This window comes from Lupinus angustifolius, chromosome LG01, assembly GCF_001865875.1.
Source record: "Lupinus angustifolius cultivar Tanjil chromosome LG01, LupAngTanjil_v1.0, whole genome shotgun sequence".
In the NCBI taxonomy this organism is placed as follows: Eukaryota; Viridiplantae; Streptophyta; class Magnoliopsida; order Fabales; family Fabaceae; genus Lupinus; species Lupinus angustifolius.
This window is the reverse complement of record NC_032009.1, coordinates 20,258,085-20,268,725: the sequence shown is the minus strand read 5'-3', so window position 1 is coordinate 20,268,725 and position 10,641 is coordinate 20,258,085. Positions and strand designations below refer to the sequence as shown.

At 34.7% G+C, this 10,641-nt stretch overlaps 4 protein-coding genes across 7 annotated transcripts in view; 2 read left to right on the top strand and 2 right to left on the bottom strand.

Moving 5' to 3' along the window:
- The window catches only part of LOC109352815 (pyrophosphate--fructose 6-phosphate 1-phosphotransferase subunit beta-like), a 5,160-nt gene extending 3,559 nt beyond the window's left edge, over positions 1-1,601 (bottom strand). Inside the window, exons 1-7 of one of the 2 annotated variants that reach the window (XR_002108409.1) lie at positions 1,328-1,601; positions 1,098-1,259; positions 884-1,005; positions 631-684; positions 427-533; positions 240-345; positions 6-69 (exon numbers count right to left, since the gene is read on the bottom strand). Coding sequence is in view for 1 of the 2 variants with exons in the window: in XM_019595011.1 (XP_019450556.1) it covers positions 6-69; positions 240-345; positions 427-533; positions 631-684; positions 884-1,005; positions 1,098-1,259; positions 1,328-1,496 (784 nt within the window). In the remaining variant the exon portion in view is untranslated. The remainder of the gene's footprint in view (positions 1-5; positions 70-239; positions 346-426; positions 534-630; positions 685-883; positions 1,006-1,097; positions 1,260-1,327) is intronic. The other variant, XM_019595011.1, reaches the window with a different exon arrangement.
- Positions 2,318-2,996, top strand: LOC109342494 (probable transcription repressor OFP9). Its single transcript, XM_019580473.1, has one exon. It carries the CDS (start codon positions 2,507-2,509, stop codon positions 2,954-2,956), a length of 450 nt encoding a protein of 149 aa, XP_019436018.1. The 5' UTR covers positions 2,318-2,506; the 3' UTR covers positions 2,957-2,996.
- On the top strand, positions 3,309-5,988 carry LOC109352790 (alkaline ceramidase 3-like). 3 transcript variants are annotated; one of them, XM_019594988.1, is made up of 4 exons: positions 3,309-3,415; positions 3,629-3,680; positions 3,789-4,077; positions 5,294-5,988. In XM_019594988.1, the coding sequence occupies exons 3-4, from the start codon at positions 3,824-3,826 to the stop codon at positions 5,805-5,807; spliced, it is 768 nt and encodes a 255-aa protein (XP_019450533.1). In that variant the 5' UTR covers positions 3,309-3,415; positions 3,629-3,680; positions 3,789-3,823; the 3' UTR covers positions 5,808-5,988. The 3 variants fall into 3 exon arrangements, with proteins under 3 accessions (XP_019450533.1, XP_019450540.1, XP_019450545.1); XM_019594995.1 differs by having other exon boundaries at positions 3,629-3,681; positions 3,784-4,077; XM_019595000.1 differs by lacking the exon at positions 3,629-3,680 and having other exon boundaries at positions 3,312-3,415.
- Positions 6,572-8,464, bottom strand: LOC109352779 (cytochrome P450 71D8-like). Its single transcript, XM_019594977.1, has 2 exons — positions 7,517-8,464; positions 6,572-7,364 (listed from the first exon to the last, which is right to left on the bottom strand). The coding sequence occupies exons 1-2, from the start codon at positions 8,447-8,449 to the stop codon at positions 6,726-6,728; spliced, it is 1,572 nt and encodes a 523-aa protein (XP_019450522.1). The 5' UTR covers positions 8,450-8,464; the 3' UTR covers positions 6,572-6,725.

Sequence of the window (10,641 nt, the reverse complement as noted above, 5' to 3'; positions counted from 1 at the left end):
CTTACAATGGTAATATTTTCCGGTCGATCGGGCATCTATCATAACATTTCCAATCATTTCTGCATATATCTGCATTAAAAGTAACACACAAATGTGAACAAGGGCAGATCATGTGAACATGCAGCAGAATGTATCCAAAGCAAAAGGTTATATAACAGATTTAGAGAAAAAAGATAAGGCAGCATTAATGGAATTTCCCATAATTGATCACCAAAGACTGACTGCATAGCTTTGATCACCTTGCATGCAGTATCAAACCCAAAACTTGTGGGAACTTCTTTGCATTTCAAATCACCATCTATTGTTTTAGGGCATCCAATCACAAGAGTTTTAATATTTTTGCTCCTATATAAATCAACATTCCGTTAACAAAGCTTCATGGATACATGTCATGCCGTAAACAAAATAAGTTTCGTTTTAAAAAACCTGAAATACTCAGCAAGGAGGCATGCATTTGTGTTTGAGTCATCTCCACCGATAACAACAAGCCCGTCCAAGTCTAGTTTCTGTACAGTTTCTTCAGCTTGCTTAAACTGTACATGTGTAAAATAAATTACTCTTCATGCTTGAACATGAGCAGGAGTGCAAGATTAAAATGAACTTATTCATATAGCAAATAAATAGGCACACCTGCTCAGGAGTTTCAATCTTGTCCCTCCCACTGCGAATCATGTCAAAGCCACCCTGCCAACAGAACTTAATCCTGTTAGTTGTCACACTCTCAAACACTAACATGTATAAGCCAGCAATAAAAGGCATGATGTTGTTTAAAAGTAGGTAGCAGGCTTTAATGAATAACTATGGAAGTAAACAATTAAAAGAAGTAGATTAATTTATGTATAATTTGAAGGTTTTATGGAAGTTGGGAGTAAGAAAGGTGAACCTGATTTCTATAAGGATGGATATAGTGAGAGGTGAGTTCAACGTATTTGCATTTCATGATGCCAGCTGGACCGCCCCTGAAACCATACAGTATGCTTCCTTTTGCAAGGTCTTGTAGGTAATCTATAACCAAATAACAACTTCACATATTCATTTGAAACCAAACCTTACAACAATATAGTTGAAAAATAAAAGATAAGAGAATAACTCGTTACCAAATATTCCAGAAATAACATTGTGACCTCCAGGAGCCTGACCACCGGACAAGACGACACCAATCTTCAAATTGTGAGACGGTTGCACAGCATCGGACTCAATCGGCAGCAACGTCACGGATGGTTGCCCAAACAGGTGAGGGAAGAGTTTGGCTATCTCATCTGCCGAATTGAAAATTGATGAAAATTGATAATCATATGGATTTGTATGAATAGAAGGAGATATATACCTGGATTGGCAGCAGAAGAGCTTTGAGGACCATCGACGATATTGAATGGTTTTTTTAGAACGGAAGGAAGAGGGATACAGTGATCGATACGGCTGATTTGAACCTCACTGTACAAGGCCGTCGGTGGAGCCAGTCTGAAGCCACCGTTTGTTGGAAAAGATGGTGCCATTTTTAGCTGATGAGAGAGTGAAGTAGTATTCAATTCAGATTACTGCAAAATTCTACTATTATTATCTACAAGTATTCTACGTTAGTATTTATTAGTCATCATCATCATCATGTAGAATATGAGATATTAAAAGGAAATTAGTGGTTAGTGTTAATGGTATGTTAAAAAAGAAAACAGTGATTGACTAGTATGATTTGGAATTCACACATCACTCCTTTCACCCGCTTCCTTATTCTAAACTCTAAACAAAACCAAATATTTTAACAATTAAATTCTCCTATTTTTTAGTTTTACTTTTATTTGTGAACGTGTTTCTTGAGTTAAAAGTTGAAAAAGTGAATGAGAGATAGAAAGAGAAGTTATCAAGTATTTGGCGTACAAATAACACTACTTTTATTCTTTAGAGTTTTTAGGCTTTATCTTTAAGGAGTAAAAATGATTATAGCAACACGTGGTTAATGATGCTGAAAAATGAGGATCATGTTTGTCACAAATGAGCAAAGCAATGAATGATAATCACATGCTAATGACCTTCTTTTCCTGTTTGTGGAATCTGTTAAAGAAGGGAGATTCTTTGTTAGCTGTGTGTATCTCCTATCCGATATTCTCCATAATTGAGCCTTACCAACCACTCATCCAATGGATATAGACTTGTTTAGCTCAAATATTTTAGTCATGGGTCATTGCTTTAATCATTTTTCATAATTTCAAACAAAAAATGGGTTAATGGGCATGCTGCATGCAAGGTTTTAAACAAAGATATAATCAAACCATTTCACACACACTTCAAAAGTTAGGCCACCTAATGCTATCCTACATAATGATGTTTGGCTCAATTAACTAAAGATATGTCCCCCCATCTTCCCTCCAAACTAACACTTAATTTAGTCTGAAAGGTTTTTAGAACAAAACATAATCATTAATTGAGTGTTGTGTCCCACTTGTCAACTGTGCATAAGTGATTATTGTTCCGCAAATATGCCTTCAAAGCTAAGTCATTGTGTCCTACAATGAAAGCCTCAAAGCAACAGAGAGGGTTGTGTTGCAGCTGCAGCAGGGTTAGTGTTTCTTCTTCAGAATTAGAAACAGAGAGCTCTGTCTCTGATAGATACCCTTCAGTTTCAAGCATAGCTCATGCAATGGTGCAACAAAGACTTGATCAAATGATTAGAGAAAGGTTGGAAAGTAAAGATGTATATAGAAGAAGGGAAGAAAGAAGAGAAGGAACAAAGTTTGTGGTGATGGTAGCAATGGAGAAGTCATCATATGATCCAAGAGAAGATTTCAGAGAGTCCATGATGGAGATGATAAATGCAAACCGGCTTAAAGATGCAAAAGATCTTCGTAGTCTATTGAATTATTATATGTCCATGAACTCTAAAGAGTACCATAGTGTTATACTTGAGGTTTTTCATGAGGTTTGTACTAATTTGTTCTTTTCATGTAAACGTCATTGGTAAAACAAAATGTGGAATTGCCAATTATTTTTAAAGAAAGGTGGCAAGAGTTTAATAAGTGGTGATGGTGAAATTGTTATATCCTCCAACAACAATAACATTTACAGGATCATTCGGAACAACATTTAAAAACACATACGGTACACATTAACGTTAAATAAACTGAAATAAGAAATTTAGTTTTTAAAATATATCCTCCCTTTATAATTTTTTAGTAAAATATATCCCTGGAGTTTTTTTTTGTGAAATTACATACAGTAACTCTTTGTTTTGACGTATCCAAGTATAGTATATCATTGTTAGTTTTAAAAAAAGAATGAGTTGGATGTGGTAATGGGCCAGAAGGCCTGATAAATGATAATAGAGTATACTTATAAAACACTGCCGTTTCATATGAATCCCTCTGTTGCCGTCACTCACACTGCCTTCTCCGCCGTTTCTTCTTCTTCTTCTTCTTCTCAGGTCACATTCCCATTCTTTATTATTTAATTCTTTTTATTCATTCATTGCAACATCGCTTTCATCATATCCATTCCAATCTTCCTTATTTTATTAACCCTAACAACTCTTCAGATTCAATCTTCCACTTTCATCCATTTACATATTTCCAAACACAATTACTAGTACTATTTTTAAACTGTGCTTATTCTTCTCCTTGAATTTCTGCTTTTCTAGGTTGGATTCTGAATTCAGAGTTCACCGGACTTGCACTTTGGAGTTGAAACTAGTATTGAAAAAATAAAACAGCTATACTCTGTGTTGCTTTACATGTTATTTTGACTAGTATAGTGTTTTCATTATCAATTTATATGAACTCTGCATCTGTGAAATACAGTTGAATATATCAGCAGGAGGCTGTGGAGGAAGAGAATGGATGAAACTATATCTACATTCTGGGGTCCAGTTACATCCACTAAAGAGTGTTGTGAAATAAACTATGCACATTCTCCTTACATTGCTGAATTTTATAACACAATCTCAAACATTCCCGCAATTCTCTTGGCTTTTATTGGTCTTATAAATGCTCTTAGACAACGATTTGAGAAAAGATTTAGTGTTCTTCACCTATCAAATATGACACTTGCCATTGGAAGCATGTTGTACCATGCCACACTGCAAAATGTGTGAGTATTCATCTCCATCATTTTTCTTGCTTTACTTCATTTCAATTAATGTTTCTTTCTCTTATTGGTTCCATTTTATTTCAACTAATTTCCATTATACAAAATGAGCTTTGCCATTTGTTCAGATGTTTGTTTCATAGATTAAGAGTTACACAAGGTGTTTGCATGTGATATATCACCATACACTAACTACGTGTTGTAGAGAAATATTGAACCGGAAGTATGAAGCGGGTTTTTGCCCAACACCTTAATATGGTCATACATCAAGAGCTTTTAATATGCATATATTTGTACTATTGTTTTTCATGTTGTCATCAGTTTTAGTAGATTTCTCTGACACCACATAGATCACGTTTTTATGGATTCTATCTAATTCATGCTCTTTAGCTTATCTCATACAACTGAAGTTTGTCTATATACTCTTCTTCTATGAAGGAAACATCAACACCCTGGTGGCCCACACTTTTTTTAAAACACTTTCCAAAGAAATTGTGAATTTTATAAGTAGTTTATGCATACCAGTCCCGGCTTTAAAAGATAATGAAAAATTTATTGTCATTATATCTCTATTTTTTGACATATTTGTGTGGTTCCATGTTGTTGGGCTGCAGTTTTTACCTTTCTCTTCGTTGCTTGGAGAAAGGGTATACCTTCCTTCCATTTTGGACTTTTGATACTAGTGAGCTAGTTACCATCATAGAGATTGCATGCTTTCTTGATAGTTTATATACATGAAGTTTTTAGTTTTTGGAATGGATAGTAGAATGGATACTTAGTTTCTTAATTTAGTTTAGTTACAAAAAAGGTTAGAAGTTTGAAGCAGGATCAATCTAAGTCAGGCTGTCGAGCCTTTGATTAGTTTGTGATTCTCACAAGTGTGTGCAAGGCATATTGTTTATAGAGTGGGACCATCTGTATTACTGTATTTACTGATATGGCTTAAATGGTAATTTTGCATGCAAGTGCATGAGTGTTTCTATGACTTAATATAAATGAATGTGATTTATGATAGAGCATTATGGCGTCGTTCGATGTAGTCGACTGCACCTAGTGTGATTAAGGCTTAGCTGTTGTTGTTGATTAAGTACTACTAGGTTGCTGTGTGTGTGTCCCTTGTAAGCATGGATAGTTTGATTAACTAGTTTGTCCATCAATTATTCAATGTCTGTCTGTGTTGGATGACTATTTATTGTTAAGATTTTGAACTTTAATTTAGGCAACAGCAAAGTGATGAAACTCCTATGGTATGGGAGGTGCTGCTGTACATGTACATCCTCTACTCTCCTGATTGGCATTACCGCACTACAATGCCCATCTTCCTCTTTGTGTATGGTGTGGTTTTTGCCGTTGCACATTCTGTGTTCCATTTTGGTGTTAGCTTCAAAGTGCATTATATCATTCTCTGTCTCCTCTGCACTCCGAGAATGTACAAGTATTACATTCACACACAAGATGTTTCTGCCAAGAGGCTCGCGAAGGTATTTGTAGCTACTCTTGTATTAGGCAGTTTATTTGGGGTCTGTGATAGAGTTTTTTGCAAGGAGATATCCGGTTGGCCTATTAATCCACAGGGTCATGCTTTGTGGCATGTCTTCATGGGTTTCAACTCCTACTTTGCAAACACCTTCTTGATGTTTTGCCGTGCTCAACAACGTGGGTGGTCTCCAAAAGTTGTTCATTTAATGGTTGGTTTACCTTACGTGAAGATTGAGAAACCGAAAAGCCAGTGAGAGAAGTCTGAAAAGAAGGAAACTTCTTTGTCACAATACATGTTGGCTACATAATTTAACAATTTGCTCAGTTTTTTTTCTTGTTTCTATTGGCTTAAATGGTGATTATGATTATTCACATATTTCGTTGTAGAAGTAGGACATGTACCATATTTATCAAATAGATACTTTCTTGAGCGTGGACTTATAATCCTAAACTTGTTACGATAATGAAAACTGGTTGTTTTTTGGGCTCTCATTTATCCCTTCCCAGTTCTTGTTTTCAATTTTAATCTCTTCAACTAGGATTTTTATGCAAATATTTGATGGAAAGATTGAAATTTTATTTGTATAGCTGCTGCTTGATCATTGATTTCTTTAGGAATATGATAGGAATTATTTTCATTTTGAAACTCCAAGCCTAAATCGATTTGTAGTGTAGGCAGGGATAAAGCACCCCGGAGTTGATTCAACGTTGTAAAGCAGACCTCGATGCTTAACTAAATCATGCTATTCTTCTTTGATGTTGTATATTCCTTGAATATTTCTTACCATATTCATTTTAGTTTAATCACTTTTTGTTTTGAATATCATATCAGTTATTGAGCATGTTAAAGTGTTAGATTTTCATTCTACATTTGAGTTTCAGAAGATTCACATAACATGGTCAATCAGACTTGTGGTTTCAAAGCTAAAGTTATTTGATGTAAATATATTATATATGTATCATTATTATTGTCATAGAATTGTCATCTTAGATGGATAAAAGAAGAACAAGACATATGTGGATGAGGAACATATTTATTTAAATCCAACAAATAACAGTCAAGGTCTGTGAGTTCATTTAACATAAATGTAGCTCAGTTTTCCAAGTTATTTAACAAACTTTGTAAAACGGAAAAGGAAGGAGAAGTGAGGAAAATTAAAGAAGGTGCAATGTCAATTGACAATAACATTATCTTGAAGGGAACCATCATAGCAAGTAGGAATCAAACACAAGTTGTTCTTCTTCACCACCCCTGCTCCAAAGACTTCAGTCATATCGAAGTCTTGTGGCTTCATTCCATTAGGGAGTTCCCAGTCGAAGTGATAAAGTAATGCAGCCAGAATAAGCTCAACAGTAGCTAAGGCAAGTGAAATACCTGGACACATTCTCCTTCCTGACCCAAAAGGGATGAACTCAAAGTTGTTCCCTTTAAAATCAACATTACAATTATCAAACCTCTCTGGAATAAAGCTATTGGCATCATACCAATGATTGGAATCTCTTCCAATTGCCCATACATTTACCATCACTCTGGTTTTCATAGGTATTTCATATTCACCTATCTTGCATGGTTCCCTGCATTCTCTTGGAAGCAACAAAGGAGCAGGTGGGTGTAGTCTCATAGTTTCTTTGATCACTGACTTTAAGTACCTAAATTCATCTAGGTCACTTTTATAAAATGTTTTCTTTCCTTTCAAAGCTTCTCTTATTTCAGCCTGAACTTTCTCTCTCACTCTTGGGTTTTTCATTAACTCTGACACTGCCCATTCTATCACTATAGCTGAAGTATCAGTCCCAGCAGCAAATATGTCCTGCATACAATTTGGGACAGGTAACTTCAAATAATAAACTCTTCATCCTAACATAATCCATGACAATGTGATGATTGCATTAATTTGAAGTAGATAAACAATTGATGCCTTGTTTTATATAAAATGGGAAGAGTTTTTTAATAGACACTAACCAATATGACTGCTTTGATATTTTTGAGTGTGAGAGGGATTTCGAGGCTGCCATTCTGTTGCACTCTCAAAAGAACATCAACCAGGTCTTCTTTTTCACTTTCATCCCTTGCTTCATGGTTTGATGATCTCATCCTTAATCGATGCTCATGGACAATATTTTCTAAGACCTTATCTAGCTTCTTATGAACACTCTCCAATTTAGCTTTCAACCCAGTAATGAGATGAAGAGGTTTCAGAGAAGGGAACAAATCAGCCAAGTCAAAACCTCCCAACACTTGTGGTATTTGCTTAATTAAAAATAAAACTTCATCCCCATGCTTAGATTTTTTACCAAATGCTACCCTTGAAATGATTGTACTTGTGAGAGAGGAAACAGCTTTAGTAAGATTGAATGGTGAACCTTGAGACAAGTGGATGGAGTGTATGAGTTTAGCAACCTCATCTTCTCGAGCGAAGGCGAAGGACTGAACCCTCTTGACACTTAGAAGCTCTAAGATACATATTTTTCGCATCTGTCTCCAGTAATCACTGTATGGAGCAAGGGCAATGTTAGTTGATCCGTAGAATAATATTTGACCTGCAAGAATTTGTGGCCTCTGCACAAAAGCAAGATCATGTGTCTTGAGAATCTGTTTGGCCATATGAGGTGATGATACAACCACAGCAGAAATTTGACCAAACTGAAAGTGCATAAGAGGTCCATATTTGTTGGCTAGATCTCGAAGAGCATGGTGTGGAAGTGATCTTTCCCATGCTAGCTGATGCAGGTTCCCTATTATAGGTAGCTTCCATGGCCCTGGGGGCAGTTTGTGTACAACTTTGGTTTTCTGCTTATAAATCTTTGCAATATAAGACATCAAAAAGAGTAATAACATCATGATGGTGATGATGATGATGAACATAAAGGAAGGTTGGAGTTCCATGGCATGCATGAGTGTTTGTATAAAAGACAAACTCTGTTAAATTTATAATGCTTTCATGCAAATTACCAAATATGTTCAACACCTGTCACTTACTTCACGTGGAGAACTTACTTTTTATTTACGTTACAACCATGTTATTGTAGGTTTACAAGATTTAATCATTCTTCCCACATAAGTATTATCATGTGTCAATATTTTGTATTAAACATGTAATTACTTACAAGTCTCTTTCTTGCTAATTGGTTGCATTATAGTCCATTACTAGAATACACAAGGTTAGAGAAAATGATAATTGATTCTTCTAGTAAATGTTTATGTCTTCCACCCTTTTCTCTCAAAGGTGTCTTTTTATGGAAAAATAATTGTCTCATTTACTTCATATTATATTTAAGGATAAAAGTATCATTATATTACATCTAAATAGTAAAAGTATCATCACATTATATTTAAATAGTAAAAGTATTATCATATTAAATTTAAATGGAAAAATGTCATATCATACATTTTTTTCTGTTAGTTTTTTTATGCACTTTTATATTTAGTATTAGTATTAGAGAGGATATTGAACATGTTTTATATAAAAGTAGGTTAAAGTTCTTGATATTTGAATTATAATTAGCTAGGTCCGTCAACTATTAGAATTGTCTAATACATTATCATTAGAAATTACAATAAAAATATCGGAACATATAATGATCAAAACTAATGAAAAATTATAAGAAGTAAAACAAAAGTTTTCAGAGGGAAAACATTATACCTAAATACTAATATTTGATTGTTTGCGTATATTAATTAGTAAATGAAGGAGTTATATAATGAGATGCTGTCATGGTTTGGTTGAAGCGTTTGGATCGTTGATTCTCTTTGGATAAATGAATCAGAAACTAGGGCGAGTGTCCATAAAATTCTGACATGGGAAAAGGGTCCCGCACCAGCTGTCTCCTATGAACCTGATTTTGTCTTATTTTTTTGTCTATATATCAAAATTTTGTCTTGGTTTTTTGTTTTTATATCAAAGTTTTGTGTTCTTTTTTGTTTTTATACATAAAATACTGTCTTATTATTTGTTTTTCTACCAATACTTTTTCTTTATATATATATAGAGGTAAACTCAAAACTGGACACATCTCTAGGCTATGTTTGAAGATACGAGGGAAATGGAAGGAGAAAGATGAAAGTGTAAAGAAAGACAACTTTCTTTTATTTGGAAGTGTAAATTTAGATGGAGATGAAGTAAAATATGATAATATAAAAATATTTTTTATTTAAAAATGTAGTTAACAATGTGAAACGAACAATAGTGCAATTTTGATTATGGACAGACTGCCCAACGAAAATTTGAAAGCTAGAGGTTGTTCAATGGCCTCTAAATGCAATCTTTGCAAGAATAGTGAGGAAACATCAGAGCACCTATTCATACAATGTTCTTTTGCTAAGGATATTTGGAATTGGATAAGCTACATTTTTTGTTTCAATATCAGTTCTTCCTCAATCTCTGGCATCCTTCACAGCATTAAGAATGAGAGTACTCAGCTTCAAGATATCTTCACGGTTGCTGTCATACACTCCATATACAACATTTGGCATTGCAGAAACAAGAATAGATTTGAAGACAAAAACATTCTACTCAGCAGAGCTATCAGCAACATCAAAGTAGCAACTTCCTTATCTGGAAATTCAACAAAATCATTTGCCAATCCTTCTATTCATGACTTCTCAATCTTGACAAGTCTTCATATCTCAATTAACTACAGGAAAGCCCCTAGCATTAAGGAAATCATTTGGTACCCTCCTCCTGCGGGAAGAATAAAGATAAATTCAGATGGTGCTGCACATGGTGCACCAGGTCTAGCCGGAGGGGGAGCAATTTTCAGAGATCATAATGGCTTATTTTTGGGCGGTTTTTCTAATTTTTTTGATAATCAGCATGCTCTATTTGCTGAATTAAATGCGGCATTGATGGCAATTCAATTTGCTAATCAAAACGGGTGGAATCATATCTGGTTGGAGTGTGATTCCCTGTTGGTTACTCAAATGTTTAATGGGTTAATTAACATTCCTTGGAAGCTCATGAACAAATGACGATTATGCAAAGACTTGATGAACTCCATGGACTGCTGGATCACACACATTCATAGGGAGGGAAATGCTTGTGCAGATAGTCTTACTAGCTATGGTCTAGATCGTTTACTTGGTGGAAT